Source organism: Mustela putorius, unplaced genomic scaffold (assembly GCF_011764305.1).
Source record: "Mustela putorius furo isolate JIRA1106 unplaced genomic scaffold, ASM1176430v1.1 tig00003896_pilon_pilon_pilon, whole genome shotgun sequence".
In the NCBI taxonomy this organism is placed as follows: domain Eukaryota; kingdom Metazoa; phylum Chordata; class Mammalia; order Carnivora; family Mustelidae; genus Mustela; species Mustela putorius.
Window position 1 is genome coordinate 1,818,286 of NW_025422045.1, and position 20,306 is coordinate 1,838,591.

Consider the following 20,306-nt stretch of genomic DNA (forward strand, 5'->3'; position numbering starts at 1 on the left):
TTTTTGTTTTTTGTTTTCTTGATTTTATTTATTTCTCAGAGGGAGAAAGAGAGAGAAAGCACAAGCAGGGGGAAGTGGCAGACAGAGGGAGAGGGAGAAGCAGATTCCCTGCTGAGCAAGGAGCCTGATGTGGGACTTGATCCCAGGACCCTGGATCATGACCTGAGCCGAAGGCAGATGCTTAACCCACTGAGCCACCCAGGTGTCCCTTAGAGTTGGTTTTTGCTGACACTTTGTGACTACTTGCTGGAATGAATAATAGTTAAAATTTTGATGGACATTGGGAGGGTATGTGCTATGGTGAGTACTGTGAAGTATATAAGCCTGATGATTCACAGACTTGTACCCCTGGGGCTAATAAGACATCAGATGTTAATTTTTAAAAAAGCAGATATTACACTAGTAATGTGATAACGGCTAAATGAATCTTTAGAGATGGTGAGCTCCTTAGTTTACTAATGCTGTAACAGCCACTGTAGTCTTGTTGCAGACAGACAGGACTTCAGATCAAAGGCTCATAGGAACTTGAGCGAGGTCAGCAGTACTGTCTCTGCTGACCTCGTCCTGAGTCAGTCCTTACCGGCTCTGGGCCCTGTAGAGCTCTGCTGCCCTTCACCCCATTCCTGAGACACAGGAGTAAGCATTTGGAAAAGGTGATGCCTAGGCCAAGGCTCAGAGTTGGAAGGGGGTGCTTTAGGAGGTCCTCAAGACCAGTTTTGTTTCCTCTGCTGGGAAGTCATGGAGGACTTGCCTTGAACAAAGGGATATGATGGGGATCAGGTATGGTTGCCAGAAAAGGAAGTTGGGCCTATGGACTTGATATAAAATAGAGGCCTGGGTGTATATGGGGCGTGGGACACAGGGATGGGGAGGGGTTCTAGAAAAGTATGCTAACAGAGGTTTAAGGTAAATTTATTTGTAAACATAATGTAGTCTTCCCCTCTAGGAAGATGCAGAGGAAAACATACTGTCACTTGACAGTGCGTGCAAACAGGACTTAGCCTCTCCATCCACGCAGAGCCCCTGGAGGCACACCCAGCCTGTGTTACTGAAGGCTGACCCTGGAGCAGAGCCCCACTGCCCCGCTTGGCCATTCCCTTGCCCGGCCGATCCTCTTGGCCTGAGCTCCCTCAGGCCTCAGGAGGGACGTCCACCACTTGAGATCGGAGAGTATACCAAGTCCTAGACATCACACACAGTGTCAGGGGGCCAGTTAGGCCCCAATTCAGGTCACACCAGACGTGGTTTTCAGAGATTTCTGGGTGAACAAGAGAGCAGTGACTGCATGCATGTGCTCATACACAGGCTGGAATGTGCAGCCTGCTCTTCCTCTCCCTGGTGCCTCAGGACCTCAGACTACCGAGGTCGGCACCTCGCCTCTCCCCTCTCTCCTGACTCTGTAGCCCGGGTTCCTTTGTCTTCCACTGGCTGTGTTGAGACATACTTCTTCTGACATATAAGTCACCTGTTTCAAGTATGCCCCTAGAGTTGCGTTGCCATCACCACTGTCAATTTTTTTGCTTTTAGATTTTATTCATTTATTTGAGAGAGAGAGCATGAGAGGAAAGAAGGTCAGAGGGAGAAGCAGACTCCCCGTGGAGCTGGGAGTCCGATGCAGGACTCGATCCCGGGACCCCGGGATCATGACCCAAGCCAAAGGCAGATGCTTAACCGACTGAGCCACATGGGCGCCCCAAGCATAACGTTTCCAAGATTCATCCATGTTGTAGTGTGGGTCAGTACCTCATCCGTTATGTGGATATACTGCATTTTGTTTGCCCTTTTATCCCTCGCTGGATCGTTGGGTTGTTTCCGCTCCTCGGCTGTCAGGCATAATGCTGCTGTGATGTACTGTGCAAGCTTTTGTGTGGCCCGTGTTTTCATTTCCCTTAGGTATACACTGAGAGTGGAACTGCTGGGTCATGTAGCTCTGTTTAACTTTGTGAGGAACTGCCAAACTGTTTCGCGAAGTGGCGGCGCCGTTTCACACTCGCACCAGCAATGTGTAAGGTTCCGAGTTCTCCTCAACCGTTGCTGTTATCTTCCTGATTGGGTGCGAAGTGGCACCTCGTTATGGTTTTGATTTGCATTTGCTGATGACTGATAACGTTGAGCATCTTTTTAGGTGCTTGTAGGACTTCTGTAGCTCTTCTTTGGAAAGGGGCTGACTCACATCCTTTTGCTCCCACCTTTTTTTTTTTTTTTTTTTTTTTAAAGAGAGGGACTGCGCATGCGCATGGGGGTAGGGGAGGAGCAGAGGCGGCAGAGAGAGAGAGAGAGACTCTTAAGCAGGCTCCATGCCTAGCACAGAGCCTGACACAGGGCTTAATTTCATGACCTGAATTAAAACCAAGAGTCTGATGCTTAACCGACTGAGCCTCCCAGGTGCCCCTCTTTGCCCATTTTTTAATTGGGTTCTCTTTTTATTATTGAAGAATTTTAAAAATATATTCTAGATATGGGCCCTTTATCAGATAGAGGGTTTATAACTGTTTTCTTCGTTCTATGGGTTGTCTTTTCACTTTTTGATGGTCTCACTGGTAGCCCAAAAGTGCCCAACTTTTCGTTGTTTCTGCTTGTGCTTTTGGGATGGCATCTAAGACTTTGCCTAACCCAAGGTCACACATATTTACCCCCATGTTTTCTTTTAAGGATTTTATAGTTTTAAGTCTTACATGTAGGTCTGTGATCCATTTTGAGTTAGTTTTTGTGTTTGGTGTAAGGAAAGGGGGTCGATTTCATCTTTTTGCCTGTGAATCTCCAGCTGCCCCACCCTTTGCTGAAGACTCTTCTTGGCCCATCGAATTTTCTTGGTGCCCTTGTTGAAAATCAATCGACTGTGAATGTTGGATTTGCTTGGGGGCTCTCAGTTCTGTCCCACTGAATTGTAGGTTTATTCTAACGCCAGTGCCTTGCTGTCTTATAACTCTAGCTTTGTAGTCTCATGCTTTAATGGGAAAGTTAGGGCAGGAATGGGCAATCTAGACTTTTCTTTTTCCTTCCCTGGTCTGACCAGTTATCGGATTCTTTGGATCCTTCCTCAGGCTTTTAACCACACTTTATTTCTCCTTGTTCATCTTGCTGGTTTCGGTAGGAAAGGGTGCCCTAGTGGTCCTGAGAACCCTTAGTGGTCGGGCGCTTGAGTTTTCTCCTTTGGGACACCAGCTGTGTTCTGACCCAGTGGCTTGACTGTGATGGGTATTCCCAGATGAATAGAATTAAACATTTGCGTTCGAAAAGATGCTCTGTTTTCTGAAATTCTCTAACTGGTTAAGTTCAGGATAATATAGCTTACTGTCAAGAGATTTAAAGATCTTTCTGGAAGGCTATGCAAGCAAACAAGCAGTTCCTGCAGATAGCTCTCCCCAGGGGCATGACATAACTTTCAAAGCCAACGCTTGTCCTCACTGGGCCTTCCCTTCCTTGTAGGCATCTGCACCGCTATTCCGTGAGGATCTGATTTGCTGACGTTGGCCTCTTTAGAATAGTGTAGAAATGGGAGGCGAGAGATCTTCTGGGAGAAGTGGAATTCTGGACAAGGCCATTTATCACTTCATTACTAAGCCCCCCCCAAAAAAACCAAAAAACAAAGCCCAGGCAACATTGGGAATCAGCAGTAACCACACTGTAATTGTCGCCATGTCTTTCTGTTAGGAATTTTGGGCAGCCCAGAGCTCATTTTCAGAAGATGGTGCCCAGAGCTTGCACGAGGACCTCTATCATAATTCAAGTGAATTTTAATTTCTGTTTTGTATTGGACCTTAAAAAACTGTAAACAGAAACCGTCCTTCATCCAGAACTTCCGCCAAGGGGCCCTGCCCGTGGTGAGGGGTCAGGGATGTGGACTTGGCAGAAGGCAGTACTCCCAAGAACAGGTTCTGGAGTTGGTCTTCCCAGGTGCACTTCCTCCTAAGTGACCTTGGGCGAGTTCCTCATCTATCCAAGTCTTCGTTTCTTTGTCTCTAAAACAGTGATAGTACCCATGGCCTAGAGTTCCTTAAAAGCTTGAAGTCCCGTGTCAAAGACTTAATGCAGGTAAAGGTGATGACAGTTTTCTGTACAGGGCTAGGGAGTGAATATTTGAGGCTTTGCAGCACCAGGGGCCTTCCCTTGCCGGCGTCGGGCTCTCCCCGCTCCGCAGCTACGGCGTGGAAGCTGCCACAGACAGTGTGCTCACCAGCATACGTGGCGATGCTCCAGGAACACGTTATTTTTAATAACAGGTGACGTGCTGGACTTGGCCTCCAGGCTCTAGCATGTCGACCCCTGGCTGCGCACGGGGCCTGGCACGTCGCGGGTTTTTAATAAATGCCAGCCGTGCTCGCAGCCGGGGACAGCCCCTTGACGGCGGTTCCCGCGTGCCCCCGATCCGTGTCTTTAACAGAATGTCGAGGTCCTGGCCAGTCGGAGCAGTGCGTCAGAGCAGAGCCAGCAGGGGGCTGAAATGCACGTGAAGGCTCTGCAGGAGGAGAACGAGAAGCTGCGGGGCAGCATCGAGGAGCTGGAGCAGCGCGTCGCCAGCCTGCGCGAGCAGATTGCCGACATGAAGGGTGACGAGGCCCGAGCAAAGGAAATGCTCAAGAAGTGCGAGGTAAGGCTCTCTGGGCCCCCCACCCAGATCTGGCTGCTGCAGATCCTTCCTTTTTCCTGTGTCTGTGGATTTGGAAACGCAAGGGGATTTACTATCACGATTTAGTAGGAAAGGTGGAAGCAATGGTGACCACATCGTCTCGGCAGCCCCTTTCTGCTGTTCCTCTGTGATGGCATAAATGGGAGGTGAGCTTGTCGAGGAGGTGGGAACGGGGCTGATGAGGTCAGAGTGGGGAACACCAGCGTCCCCGCTCACCCAGACGTCAGGCACCCTCCACTTTTTGACACTGGTCCTAATACCACCATCAGACATTGTCACGCACGGTAACTTTTTCTTCTTTAACACATAGTTGGCGGATTTTGAAGCCGCACCAGTTTGCACCAATTACTTAGTTTGCCGGGTCTCTCGAAGTGGGAGGCTGTTAGCAAGAGACCCTCGCACAGGGGGCAGTGAGAGCTCGCACCGGCAGTCCAAGAGGGGACAAAAGCAGTGTAAGGGGAGCCGTGTTCCAACAGGGGTTCCCCAAATGCTCCTTCATTAGAATCACCTGGAAGCCTTTTCCAGAACTGTGTGTGCCCACGTCCATTCTATACCTGCTCTTTCCGAAGCTCTGAACGTGAGGCTGGATATGTATTTTCAGTCACGCCCATGATTCACATGTTCACATCTGGCGGAATAGGGAGCTGTAGTCGGGCACACACATCTGAGAGCATACCTGTCATGTGCCACCTTGGGCCCGCTGCTGGCTGTGTCCTGGGATGTCTCCCACATTCCTTTCACGCCCCCGAGCCCGCTCTCTAGGCACAACATGCATCCGTGTGCACTCTGACCCCGGGCGTCATTGCAGAGTGAAAGCCGGCAATTAGAGGAGGCCCTCGTGCAGGCAAGAAAGGAAGAAAGAGAAGCCGTATCAGCCAGAAGGACCCTGGAGAGCGAGCTGGAAGATGCGCAGGTAAACACAGCTGTTGTCTTTACTCCTCAGGAAAGACGCCGGAGAAGCAGCATGGGACAGACATGGATAGATCGCCATGGGTCCTTTCCTTGCAGGGAGTTTCCTGTAGTAAGAACCACACTGGGTTTCAGACCCTCGGTCTAGAGCTGTGGTTCTTAACTGGGGGACATCTGGCAATGTCTGGTGACATTTTCGCTTGTCACAGCCAGGGACACGCTCCCAGCGTCGAGTGGGCAGGGCTGGGCTGCTGCTGAAGGTGTTACAAAGACCAGGACGGCCCCCGCAGCTGTGATTATCTTGCCCCCAAGGGCAGAGGTGCCGAGGTGGAGAAACCCTGGTGTAGACATTAAAGAGCTTGACAGCTTTCCAGAGATAAAATATGAATTGTGCGAGAAGGCTGGCAGGCTCGGTCCCCGAGGCAGTGTGGAGTCAGCTCTCTGGCAGAAGCCAATTTCCTCTCTCCTCTGGGCAAGCATACTCCACACAGTGCGGTCCTTCAGAACAGCTATTAAAAGCAGGGGGAAGTCGGTTTTTTTTTTGAAACTAGATAGCTATCTGTATTCGTAATCAGTAGATTCTTAGAAAATTAGCTTTTCCCATTTGAAGGTTACCAAGATTGTAGGAAGTACATTCCAAAAAAAAAAAAAGTCTGCCCTGAAGTTCTAAAATGAGTTTGCACAGAGACCTCAGTGGGATGCAGGTATGTCCTTCCTCCTACCCTCTCCGGCCTTTAAAGAACCAGCACCAAGCACTCCTCAGGCCGCTTCTGAGGAGGCCAAAGCCAGTGATTCTGTGCTGTTGTCAAAGACGAGATTGTTAACGTTTTCCATGAGAACCGTTGGATGGGGAAGGAGCATATGAAAAAGATTAGGGACTGACAAAGCGGTCAGGGTTCAGATTTGAAAATCTGCCTAATGCCTGATTGCAGCTCAGACGCAGTCCCAGCTTCCGTTTGACCAAGCCTCTCATTCCTGTGAGCCGTGGGCACACCTGCCACTCGGACTGTTAACAGGGACTAACAGGAGCCTTCCTCAGTCATACAGGAAAAGGCTCTGTGTCTTGACAGACGGTGGTCTTCAAGCTCAAGGGTACGACTCACTATACCTCACTATAAATAACCCGTGTTTTGTGTTCTCCGGACGGATCGTTTTCCCGCCTGTTTTTGTCCCAGTATTTTGGTTAGTGGGCTTGTATCGCTGGTCTTGGAAATAGAGCCACTGTAGCAACAGCATTTTACTCCTAACTCCCAGCTGCACAATGGGGAGTGTGTGAGTTTGGAACACGTTTTATCAGCAGTGGTGTATTGGAATACATTTCTGGAGGAACTGAGGAGGCAGAACATTATTCTCAACAGCATCTCTAAAATTTAAAGTATGTTAGAATTTTCTGGGTAACTCTTAACTCTAAATTTATGGGCCGTCGGTAGTCAGGAAAATTGTGATTCCATCACAACGGGCTAGAATCTGCATTTAAAGTTAAGAATACTCCGTCCTCACCCTGTGACTCTGACATACCAAGTCTTTAGACCACTTTTGGGGATAGGTATTAATTTCCAGCCACCAAGTTCTTATCATAGCCCTCATTGTGAAGCTGGGCTATGAGACATACCCAGATGGGTATCTCTTCCTTGACAGATCTTACTACCTTGCAATAGAGGCAAGTTACAAGAAATATTTTTAAAATAATTTAGCAACATTTCTTCCAGGCAAATGTATGAGTGTCAGGGTAGGGTATGTGGGATTTTGGGCGGGGACCCAGGCTCAGAGTGGGCGAGTCTGGTGTCTCCAGTGGCACGGGAGACCCGGGCCAGACGGGGAGCCCTGCCTCAGCTAAGGGGGAAACAGAGATGCACACACCATATGGAGGTTGACTGGAGCCAAGCCTGGCTTGGCTGCTGGCCTGAAGCCTCCAGGAGTGGGATCCAGGAGGAGGAAAAGAGAGGCTGGGGGGTCTGCAGGGGCACGGGTTGAGTTGGATCCTATAGGAAGACACTTATGTCCTTCTGCATTTGTTGCTTTTCGGGAATTTCCATTTTGAGGTACGTTATTGAGAGTTCTCTCCCACAAAAGGAACCATACCTTGCTTACCTTACCCTGCATACTCCATTTTGCCCTCCAGCACCACAAAATCAAGCACAAACACAAATCCCAGGAGGTGACCCTGTTTCTGGTGTATGCCCAGCTGGACTGTGGTGGGACACACTCCTGCTAATTGCCTCCACACTGAACTTCTGATGACCTTCCGTTTACCACCTTCTTCTCTCCCAATGGCTTTTGTTGACCTTGGTTTCCCACCGCAGTTAACTTCAGCAGCCCAGCTGTGTTGGCTGGTTCTGAGTGCAGTTGTCCTAGCAGAGTGGAAGAGCCAGAAGGTCTCCACAGGTGGCTTTTTGGCCCCAGGTCACAGGGCTGGCCAGCAGCATGGCTGGTTGTGCTTTGCAAACCAGGAGTGCCCCAAGTGATTTGGGAGTGTTTTCAAGAGGCCTGAGTTGGTACGCGTGAGAGCAGCTTGTAAACTGTTAAGCACTGTACAGATACAGCATCTGCGGGGACACAAGACAAGTCCTAAGCAGGCATATAGCAACTCACATTCAGCCCTCAGTCCCTGAGACCATTTTCTAGATGATCTAGCCCAGATCTGGGTCATGCTGCCCCTTTCTGAGCTCTGCCCCTTCTTGGTATCTTTATGTCAGTGGCCCTAGCACTCGGCCATTTAAAAAAGCCAGCACGATCGTTTTAAGATACTTTAGGATTTTGTTTTAGAGTTCTGTGTTTTTACATAAAGAAGGTCAGGCTCTGTGACCGGGTGAGGTGAGAGCTTCAGGACATCCCAGGGAAATAGTGCACCCAAGATAGTTTCATTTTATGGTAAGTGCTAGGATTTGGTGCTGAATCACTAATCAACACTTATTTGCACTTTTCTAACTAGTGTCTTTTCCATTACACACCTACTACTCATCAAGTTTATCTCCCTGTGGATTGCCAGAGTCCTTTTTCTTCTGTGTATGCGTCCAACCCAGGATTCTGTGGATTACAACTCCTTCCACCCAGGTGGACTCTTGACCTGTGGGTCAATGTTCTCTTTCCTCATGGATTCATTTTTGGTTATTTTAACTAAGATGCATCTGCAGAGCAGAGGGAATTCTAGAACGTGAGGTGTACTGCTGTATAGTACGGGATGTAAATGGCCACATTGGTTCAGGTTTGTCTGATGTACATCTTTACCTCTCTTTGCAAGCACGAACTTGGAAATTTCATGTTTTCAGACACTGTCCTTAATCTCTGGCCCAAGCAACCTTGGTCATCTTCTGTATTTCTGTAATAAATCCTTTGTCTGCCCCTTTATTCTCATGCATGTTTTTGGCTGAGTCAACTTTGCATTTGGGTCCCTGAATTTCAGAACCAACCATGTCCTTGGGTCTTGTGATGGCTTTGCTTCTGTCCTATTCCTTATCACCTATGTAGCAGGTCTTATTGCTTTGAGGTGTGACTGCAGAACTCCCTCTGCTGCCTGTTCCTGGGGCTGACCCAATAAGTAGGTGACTGCGCTGTCCCTTCCCTGCCGTCTGCAGAGAAATCTGAGTCGGGCCACCCAGGAGCAGAAGCAGTTGTCTGAAAAGCTCAAAGATGAGACAGAGCAGAAGGAGCAGTTAAGGAGACTGAAGAACGAGATGGAGAATGAACGGTGGCACCTGGACAAGACCATCGAGAAACTGCAGAAGGAGGTGAGAGCCAGGGGAGCGAGAGATGTGGGCAGAACACCTGGGCTGGGGCCCAGTGCTCTCTGAGGACCTGTTGAGAGCCTGCCCTTTTGTCTAAGCAGGCATGCATCAGATTCCCAGGTCCCCTGAAGCAGCTCTTTGGACTTGTTGAGAATCCCAGTTAAAGGGAAACTGGTCTAGAAAATGCCAGTATCCTCTGGATTCTGGGCCCAACTCCTCTCAGCAACTACCCAAAGAAGCCTGGCACGTAAGGGCAGACTTAACAAATGTTACCTGATTCAGAACCCTGGGTAACGTCTGCATCTGCACCCCTCTTTCTTGTCCAGGAACTTGAAAGGCAGTTTCAAAGTCTAGTAGTTGTTACTTCTTATCTCTGCCCACCTCTGCCCTAAAATCCCCAGAAGGGGGGAAGCACAGAGCTGAGGGGCTCCCCCGATTCTAGGAGCCAACAGGAATGCCTGCCATCTTCTGATACCTACTGTGTACCAGTCACTATACTAGCTATTTTGTAACTGGAATTCTCTCCCTTATGTATTAATTCTGACAACATCCCTGTAAGGTAGATATGATGATTCTAATATTTCCCATGAGGACACCACAGAGGCCCAGTGAGGTTTAAGTGCATGGCCCAGTTACGTAGCTGGTAAGTGGCAAAGCAAGGGGGCATGACCCTGGGCTATGTATCCAGCCATGAAAGGTGTGCTTGTTCGCTCCTCGTTGCTGCTTCCATGTTACAGGTGACTAAGCCTGGACAGCCCATGACCAGGTGCTTTGCAAAATCTTTGGGGAGGTTGTAGAGGGAAGAGGAAGAGATGTATTGTTTCAATGGAACCCAAACCTGGTTCTCAGGCCCCAGCTGAGCGTCACAGGGTGGGCTCACACCCATGTCATTCCTTCCAGATGGCTGACATTGTCGAGGTGTCCCGCGTATCAACCCTGGAGCTCCAGAATCAGCTGGATGAGTACAAGGAGAAAAATCGCAGGGAGCTTGCAGAAATGCAAAGGCAGTTGAAGGAGAAATCCCTGGAGGCTGAAAAGTCACGTCTGACTGCCATGAAACTGCAGGATGAGGTAATACCTGGCCAGATCGGTTCCTGGTTTACCCCCACCTCACCCTCGCTTTGTTCAAAGTATCCGGGGAGACTGCCTTGAACCTCTTCTAGGAGAGACTCAGGGTATATTGGAAGACAGCACTTGGACTTGACCAACCTTTAGGATGGTCACATGGGGCAAATGGCATTCAAAGACACAAAGTCCCAGGGCCTCTGGGGTGAAATTGACATAACTTTAAAGTTACCATTTTCTCGATTAATTCAAGAGTTTCTGACTAAAATGTTTAGCGGCCATTTGTGGAGCACCACTGGTATACCCAGCTGTGTCTTAAGGATTGATGTATACTAGTGTTTTAACTTAACTCTAGAACATGGATTATAGTAAATAATTGCTTTTTGACGTTCATTTATAAAGCAGACTTTTATGAGAGCGTGTGTGGTGGACGTGAGCTTCAGGACAATGATCATGGGGACAAAAAGAAATCTTCAGGAATATATGAGTCCTGAAATTATTAAAACATATTTTTAGTTTTATACTTAGAAATAGTAGAGCAAAGTACCTCCAGTATTCGCTCCCTTCAATCTTGACTTATAAAGAACTGAGAAAAATCATGGGAATGTTTTTGATTATTTTAATGGAAAGCTGAAAGTTCTAAAACACAAGTACAGTGTATGTCAATTTTTCGTTACGCCTCTTGCCGGCTGGATAACCTTGAGCAACTTACCCCAATTTTCTGAGCATCTGGTTTTACCTCTTTGAAAACACACCAAATAGCGATGATTTAATAATGAAATGAGATAACGCGTGAGGCTGGAGAGCTGAGGGTTTGTATATCCTGGACACGAATGTTAAGGTTTTTTTTTTTTAGAGTCCAAGGTTTTGCTTTTTTGCATAAGCAGGGCCAAGAGCATCAAGATTCCACAGGAAAACAAGTTTTTCTTTAAAAACAAACTTTTAATATCTTTGATGATCAAAGAAATGTCGCCCATGAGTCAGTGCTGGTACTGTGTGAAAGAACAAAGGATATTCATTACAGACTTCTAGAATGTTTCTGAAAGGATCCTGATAACAGGTCCCCTCTGCTGCAGGGGCGTATGAAGGCAGGGCCCCCATAACTGAAATTAGCATAGTGACATCACAGTTCTCTCTGGCATTAAAAGAAAGTCATTTGTATTTCTACGGCAGATGGAGGGGGAGATTCGGATATTTGCCAGAACACCAACAAATACAGGGTTCTGCTGCTTTGATTTCAGAAAAATCACAGGGTCACCATGACCCCTGCAAAGTCCTTCCTGTTGCTTTTTGTGTAATGGTTATTGTTCTGCCAGAATCTTCGGATTGGAAGACACTTTAGAGATTTTCTAGTTAGATGAGGAAACTGAGATCCAGAGAGATTAGTTATGGTCAAAAGGAGACCAGTCTTGTTTATAAAAGAGCAGTCATTCAAAAGAAGATTCCTCATGATGAAAACGAAAGATGGCTCTTCCTCGATTTTTGTCAGTGGTGCAGCCCTGTGAGACACAGCTTCAGTCGGAATGACAGAGATGGACACCTCATCATTCTGGAAGGAAAGTGCAGGCAGATACTGCCCTGCATCGAGCTGTCGGTGGAGTTGTTGGAATTGGCAAGCCAGGGTCACGATGAATCCAGCCAGGGTCACGATGAATCCTCAGAAAACTCAAGCTCGCCTCTGTTCATGGCCCCCAACCCTGTGTTTTGGTTGAGCCGAGATAAAGCTGTCCGTTAACATAAGGGGGGCAGGGGGTCTGTCCTCGGGGAAAAGCACTGCCTTCTTTGCTTTAAGAGCAATAGACATTTGACCTGTTTTGCCTTTGGTGTGGAGCCAGAGGAGTTCTGAGGAAGGTTATCTCTAAAGAATGAAGACTTGAGTTCACTGTTGGTTTTTTTGTCTGAAACCCACTTAGCGAAGGGCAGCTCTGACTACTTAAAGGGATCACTAGCGTAGCGAGGAGTGCTTGTGATCCCAGACGCTCTCCACATCCGCTGGGGCATGGCCTCATTGAGTGCTTTTGTTGACAGAGCCCTCGCGAGATGTTAGGACGGACTGTTAGCACCACGCCAGACCAGGGGCTTTATCTGGAGAGGCCTTCTTCAGGCTGTGCTATTCTCACAGAAAGGTCAGGGCTTCCTGTCAGCTTCCAGGAACCTGTTTCCTAAAGTCTAGCCACTGGGCTTCTGACACTGTCCTAACCTGGTGCCCCCCACCCCCGCAAGACTGTCTTTGAGGCGTCCCCAACTCCTCTGTGAAAATCACCCCCAAAGGACGCTGTGCTCTGATGGAGTATGCCCCTCACTGTCATCAAGGAACTAAAGCCCCGGACTAGTTAGTTATTCCGAAGACTGCTGTCACCCAATACCCTGTATCTGCCCCAAGTGGGAAGGAAGTTGGAAATAAAACACGTAGCCCTGGTCTTCACTGAATCAATCCACGCAGATGTCTGAGGAACATGCAGTGTGCTGAGGTGGCTGGTCCCCTCGGGGACCTTCCAGAGAAGTAGAAAACAGGGACGACCCCTCATGGGTCAATCTTTTTGTTGCACTTTCTTCACAGCTGTTAGTTCAGTGCCACCTTGTGGATGAAAAAAACACTGTGCATTATGACAGCGGAGGCAGGATTTTCTTCTAGAGAGCAGATGGTTTCACCTCCTATGTCTGTTTGTATTATTGGATTTGGTGCCTGTGAGTTGTTTTGGGATCATTAATTTCATTTTTAATTTTCCCCTCATTTTGACCCTCCATTGAGATGATGCTGGTACAGGTGGGTAATAACCTGCACTGTGGGAAGCACTTACCTAGTTCGGTGACTTTCAAGTGTTTTTGGCCGTGACCTCTATAGTAAGGACTCCACCTCGCATCGCAACCCAGTAATACGTGCATCCATACAGATGTATGAGGGTCTAATACAGAGGTTTCATAAAACAATATCTCTTTGTACTCTGATATTTTCTGTTCTATTAAATTTCAAAATGCTGGCCAACATGTACAAAATTGAATCTATAACCCCGTGGGTTGCTCCCTATAGCTAGGAAGCTGCCGCTTTTTAGAGGAGAGGAAACTGAGGCCCAGAGGGAGCTAGGACTGGCTCAGGGTTTTCTGGACTGCAGGATATGGGCACCCCCTGATCGTCTGTGGGGTCCACCTCTGTGCTGTCTGTCCAGATGCTCTCCCGATGCAGCCCAGGTAACCACCCAGCCCTCCTTCTAGGTGCGCCTGATGGAGGAGGAGCTTCGGGACTACCAGCGAGCTCAAGACGAAGCACTCGCAAAAAGGCAGCTTCTGGAGCAGACGCTGAAGGACCTGGAATATGAGCTGGAGGCCAAGACTCACCTCAAGGATGACCGAGGCCGACTCGTCAAGCAGATGGAGGTCTGTAGGCCATGCGGGCGTGAGCCAGGGCCCCTGCAGGGTGAGCGTGGGGCGCAAGACAAGTGGCCTCTCTGTGCACACCTGAGCCTTTGGGATCCTTCAGTTTTTATTCCCTGAAACAGGCAGACCTGAGTAAAGTCATTTCTTGATTTGAGGAAGAAGCTGGTAGTTCAGACTCATGAGATGTCAGAGCTAGAAGGAGTGGTGGAAACAGTTTAGCACAGTGTCCTCTTTGTCTTGATGAGGAAGCAAAACCGAGCTCCAGAGAGGCCAGGTGGCTTTACGTAAGGGCACATAGATGGTGCATTTTCTGTTGGTTGCTTTGGGAAGTGCTTCCAACTACAGAGGCCACAAAACTACCGCAGATCTAGGGAGGGGCTGAGCTGTGCCCCAGGCCGAAACCACCTACCTCCTGGGAACATGCAGCTCCTCTGTCACACCACACACTCCATTCCTGTCTCCTGACTCTGGCCCTTTTTTCCCTGACAGATGGTCCAGCTTTGCCAAAGCTAGCAGCAAACTGTGGCTCAGTTCATTTCTGGATATACCATATATACGTGGTCTAAGACAGTGTGTCAGAATGTGCTCACTGGGGTCACCACCTGGGGGTGGCCTGTTCACGGGGTGAAAACACAACACGGTAGAAAAAAAGGGAATTGAGTAACAGATTCGAAATATGAACAAGCACCTGGGCAGGACAGGACGAATCCTAACATCAGTCCACCTGAGCTTATGAAAAAGAATAATCCTCAAGATCAAACCCAGCCCCAAACCAGAACACCCTCCCCTTCACTGGACACACACATACCCCACATCCCAGTGGAATTTAGAGAGGGAGAGAATCAGTTCCCAGACTTATAGGAGAAGTTAAAATTCTCAAGGTTTTGATAAAAAGACAGTGCTCAAGAATAGGGAGAGATGGTTTGAATTTAAAGTCAGTGGAATGTCAGGTTCAATTTTGCAAATAAATAAAAATAACTTTTAAAACCTCTTTGTAGCAATTTCCATCTAGGGAGGGATGTTTCAGCCATTGAAGATTTTATTAGATTTTATTATAGCCCTTTTTAGACACTGGAATAACCTGGCATGGTTTTGTTGTCCTTTTGTAGGATTGCTGTGTATTTTGCTATAGTTCCTATTTCTGATCTCATTAGAGAGGGTCATGTTAAGGCAAGCTAAGGTCAACCCAGTTAACTAGGAAGTGATTTGTCAAGGACCCAGACAGTCTGGTTCGAAGCAAGCTAAAGCCATGCTGGGCAGCTGTGTGAGAACCTTTGGTGTAATGGACCCCTGAATGCTCCTGGTGGGTTTTGAATAGCACAGACTTTAGACAGGAAGAGAGGACTGTGAGGAGGTGCTTTTAGTTAAGCATTGGGTTGTCATCTTCTTCTAGAACATTCTGACTGAAAGAACATTTCCTTCTGCCAGCTCAAGGTCTAGAAGCAGTGACATGATGGAGCGTCCCTTGCCCTTGGGCACTGTTTTAGATATTTCTTCATTAATGACAAAATGAACAGCTCTCAAGGCCCTACCGCTGGGCAGCACGCTGTAGGAGCGTTGCCTCCCCTCAGAGGCAGCTGGGAGGACTGTCTCGCCGTGACAAATGTCTTGCCTTTTCCTTCACTAGCACTTAACCAATTAATTCTCAGGACTCAAGAGCTCTCTCAACACCAGGCATTTTCTGTAAACGCAGAAACTCAGGTGGCTGTTTTATGTAAATGCGGCACTTGGGGATCCTTGTTGAGATGGCCTCCAAGGTGTCAGGGACCGGAGGACAAATAGGACTGTCTGAGCAGAGCCCGGCGTTCTGTTCCAACTTGGTCTTCAAGCCTGTCCGCTCACGGGAGAGAGCTTTCTGGGTTCCCTGAAGATGTCGTTCACTAGCGGGGAAGGCATTCACAGACATTTACTCATTCACGTGAGTAAGTCTGATTTTTGGGCCGTTTGGAGACGTCCATAGCTTGTCAGCCCTACTTTGACGACTATAGAGACAGTGTTTTTCCAGTGTTTTTCTGCAGACTCATGTTTCAAAACTCACAATGACGATTGCTTTTTAGCAGGTATGGCACGGAGTTAATCCAGACATATGATACATGGGCAGGTGACAGGAGAAACTTGTGCACAGACCTCACAAGCCCCTAATGCTAGGTAGGGTGGTTTGTGTTAGAAGCGTCTTTTTTCCTAAATGCAGCTACTTTGACATGCTTTTCTCTTAACACTCAGTGGTGTTAAGCGAGGAGCCAGCCAGGAAGACAGAAATGACAGTTCTTCTGGAATTACAGGGCCACTGCTGTCCCTGTGCTCCTCAGGTGCAGATTTGGGACTGACTACATAATGCATGAAGTGTCTGAGGTGCCCTAGAAAAGAGGCACAGGCAATAGTACATCATAGCCTTTACTCCTGCAAGGCTCTTGGAAACTGAGCAGGAAGGAGGGAAAGCATTGTCCAGAGCTTGGAATTTTTAAAGAAATGTATCTTGGATGATGTCTGAGCTCCCACATTGCCTTTTAACAGGTAACCTGTGGACCTTAGGCTTCGGTAGATCTTTGTAAAGTTACTGATTCCTAAGGGGGAAAAAAGACGTGAAGGAAACAGGCTAAAATGTCCTTAGGCTTATGTTAGGTTCGGGGTAATATTTTTTCTCCTTTCACAAATTTTTGAAATGCACAATTACATCTTCCATTACGAAAGCAATACCACACGGTTTTTCTGACAGTCTGAGAAGGAGATGCGTCCTTTCCCCGAACTCTGGTGATATCTCAGCTCTGATCTGCCTTGGAGGTTTGCATTCCCCAGGGCCATCCATGCACCCCACCTGGGTCAGTGCGAGTTCCGTAAGACTGTGTTGTGTCTCCCTTCTTTCTTAGGACAAGGTGTCTCAGCTGGAGATGGAACTGGAAGAAGAAAGAAATAACTCGGATTTGCTGTCTGAGAGGATCACTCGGAGCAGGGAACAGGTACTGTCTGTAGTTGAACGATGAACAGACTGTCCTTCGTGGAAAAGGAAATGTGAGAGGCAAAAAGCAAAGGATTCAGCTAGAGGAGGGAAGAAAAGTTCTTGCCTTATAGAAATGACGGAAGGCTGGGTAGTGTTCCCCGTAGGAAGCCATGAAGAGGGAGGTTTAATATATAACATAAAGCACACAAAGTGGAAGTTTCCAGAATGGTTATGGGTAACAATCTATTAGCCCTAGTAGACAAAGTGCTTTTAGAGCAGAGGCTCTAAGAATCATCAGTCCAACAAGCAACTGTATGAAACTGGGTAGCTGGTGCAGTGTTAGTGCCATGGGACGTGGAGGATACGATGCAGACTTGTCCTTTAAGAACTTCACCAGCTAAATAGCAGTACACACACCTATGAAGCCTTCACAGGACAGCAACCACCTCTTCCTAGTGAATGCTTTCTGCAGTTCTCAGAGGTGAGGAATTCTACTTCTCTTCGATCTGTACAGCAACTCTGGGAGGCAGCCGGGGACGGTACTGGCTGTCCTCACACTGGAGTTAATAGAACTAATTTTCCAAACGACACTCCATATAATCCGATGGTTTTTGAATTTTGTTTCCATTTTTAATTTTTATTTTATTTTTTTTAAGGTTTTATTTATTTATTTGACAGAGAGAGAGATCACAAGTAGGCAGAGAGGCAGGCAGAGAGAGAGGGAGGAAGCAGGACCCCGTGGAGCAGAGAGCCCAATGTGGGGCTTAATCCCAGGACCCTGGGATCATGACCTGAGCTGAAGGCAGAGGCTTAACCCACTGAGCCACCCAGGCACCCCATGTTTCCATTTTTTAATTAAAAAAAAAAAAAGTTTAGAGCGGCTGAGTTCTGTCCTGGGGATAGGGAGTCCTGTCACTGGAGAGCGGTGGTCCCCTTAACTGGTTGCCTTGCCCAAATGATTTGACATATCACATAGGGAAACATTATGGGACATGATTCAGCACACCGAGTGGCAGTTTTGAAAAGAACCTGTATTCAGTAACCTCGGCTTTCCATATCCATGATACCACTGGCTATCTGTAGAAACCTCTGAAAGGATGTGTTTTCCATGACAACTTAGTTGTGTGCTGGGCTCTAAAAATGGTACCAGAGAAACCATACATAGACATTCAGAAGACTCGTCACCTCTTGATTTGTTTCGGGGACTTTTTTTTTTTTGTTTTTAAAGATTTTATTTATTTATTTGAGAGAGAGAGACAGAGAGAGCGTGAGAGAGGAGAAGGTCAGAGGGAGAAACAGACTCCCTGTGGAGCTGGGAGCCAGATGTGGGACTCAATCCCCGGACTCTGGGTTCATGATGTGAACCTAAGGCAGATGTTTAACCGACTGAGCCACCCAGGCACCCTCAGGCACTTTCTTAATTCAACAAAGCAAACTAAACCTAAAAGCCTTGGGTGATGCTGAGTACAAATGAGGAAGTTTTATCTATTTTATGAAGAATTAAAATTAAAAATCTGAAATACACATGAATTTGGGCAAAATCTTCTATATCCAAAGAAGCTCTTTCCTCTGGTCGTTCTTGGACTTCCCCACATGCCCCACCTTTCCCTCACCTCAGAACAACGAAGAACCGGAAGTTCTAAAGCCGGGGGACGATGCCATTCCAAGATGGCAGCCCCTCATCACAGTTGAAGGGGAATCACTGGCTTCTTTTCCATCAGCCATTGTTTCCCTATTGACAGATTTTTTTTTTAAGGTTTTATTTATTTATTTGAGAGAGAGGCAGGATGAGAGAAAGAGAGCATGAGAGGAGAGAGGTCAGCGGGAGAAGCAGACTCCCTGCTGAGCAGGGAGCCTGACGTGGGACTCGATCCCAGGACTCCAGGATTACGACCTGAGCTGAAGGCAGCCCCATAACGAACTGAGCCACCCAGGCACCCTATTGACAGACTGTTTGCAAACAAGTAAGATAGTCATGCTATCTGGCTTCTGAGAGTGGAGAAATTCCAGGCCAAGGCTCTGCCCTCTCTTCCTACTGAGCGCAGCTTCAAGTTCTGTCTGCATGTTCCAGGGCTGTGCTAGTCCCGTCCTCCTCGAGGGGTGTGCAGCCCAGCAAGCAGGAGCTGCAGAAGCATAGGGAAAGTCTGTCTTGAAAACCTCAAGTCCAGATGGATCATCCAACCTTGACCCTTGAGCCCTTGTACGTTGGTACTAAAGTCTGCATCTGTTAGGTTCTTTCCCTGGTAGAAAAGCTGCTTGATGACAGGTTTCTGCCAGCGTGGCTGAGCCCCCATGGTACCGTGGCGCATTTCAGGATCGGCTAAGCACTCCTGATAACAGAAGCAGCCTTTGATTTGTTTTGCTAATGCTGCCTGTGGCTGAGGGAGGGAAGAAGGGTGGGGAAGTCTGTCATCCTATCAATAACCAGGCAGGCAAAACAGACTTTCCAACGCTCCTGTTTGACACCAAAAACAAAACACAGACACACTGGAACAGAAAGGGGTTGCCTTGCTCAGCTCAGCTGATGGCCCAACCTGATAAAAACTGGTCGCTCAGACCGGTTTCTTCCTCCTCTCACCTGAGCTCGTGAGGCATAGAACTGCTCTCCGCGATGTGGCCAGGGTCCTTTGAAGATTCTTTGAGCCCAGAACTTGAAGGAAGGCCAGGGAGGAGGTTAAGGGAATGAGCTTGGTCTCCAGGAAAGAGCATGGGCTCGTGAGTCCCGGGTCTGACTCCTGCGCCAGCCCCATAGGGTCCCAGGGCGGTCCCAGCGTCTCTGAGCACCATCTCTAACGTCTGTGAAAGTGCGTCTCTTCTCCCGATTCCAACGCTGAGCTCCTCTGACGAGGCTGCGTCTAACCGAGGGTCTGAGTCCCTTGAAGTCCCCAGCCTTACCCTGCGTCTGAGGTGCACGCCATAAGGGAGGGTTCCACAGCCTCTAGCCTGTTCGCCCTGTTGGTTCTGTTTTCTCCTTCTATTTCCTTTCTTGTTCCTGCCCTCCCTGAGGTGGGGGGCAGGGGGTAAAGCTTGGTGCCTGTCGGAGTGGAGGAAGGGAGCACTGTGGTCACCTTGTTGTAGGAATTGCTGAAGCAGTTACGTTACCCCAAGGTAAGGCGTCGCTTCTGGCCTCGGCTGCCTCTGGATTTGTGAGGAAGGGTAGCGGAGGGAGTTAGCTGAACAAATGCCTGCCTCGCAGGACAGCGTTTAATTCTTACCCAACTCTGAGGTCAGTCTGAGACTTCTTGTTTGCCTCACAAAGTAAAGGTTCCAAGGAAGAGCCCTGGGTACCGACAGTCGGGGCCCTATCTTGGATCCGCTTAGATCAATTTGTAGGGCCCTAGGCCTACGACCTTCCTGCCAGAATCAGAGAAAGGGGAAACTTCCAAACTTAAGACCCCTGTCTCTTGTCCCTGCCAAGTACCAACCTGTGATGCTTCCTTAACAGGGACATTCCCTGAAGAACAGGAAATTGTTCCCAGCTGGTATCTCCAGCCTGATTTACAGCGTCAGCCTGGAAGGCTCAGCAGACTGCTTCCAGGCACTGTAGAGGGAATGAATGGGGAGTTAGCCTTTTTGGATCTTGCACTTTCAGTTGAAAAGGGAAAAGGTTATAGGTCTTACCTAAACTCTGCTTTCTTATAAGCTCCCCTTCTGAATTTTACTT

The 20,306-nt window shown here is 48.1% G+C and overlaps 1 protein-coding gene across 4 annotated transcripts in view; it reads left to right on the forward strand.

Annotated features, from left to right (window-relative positions):
- CGNL1 (cingulin like 1) overlaps positions 1–20,306 on the forward strand; it is a 162,274-nt gene that overhangs the window by 126,866 nt on the left and 15,102 nt on the right. For all 4 annotated transcript variants that reach the window (XM_045067463.1, XM_045067460.1, XM_045067461.1 and 1 more), the window contains 6 exons: positions 4,385–4,591; positions 5,439–5,543; positions 9,115–9,267; positions 10,165–10,335; positions 13,543–13,704; positions 16,572–16,661. In XM_045067463.1, coding sequence (XP_044923398.1) covers positions 4,385–4,591; positions 5,439–5,543; positions 9,115–9,267; positions 10,165–10,335; positions 13,543–13,704; positions 16,572–16,661 — 888 coding nt within the window. The remainder of the gene's footprint in view (positions 1–4,384; positions 4,592–5,438; positions 5,544–9,114; positions 9,268–10,164; positions 10,336–13,542; positions 13,705–16,571; positions 16,662–20,306) is intronic.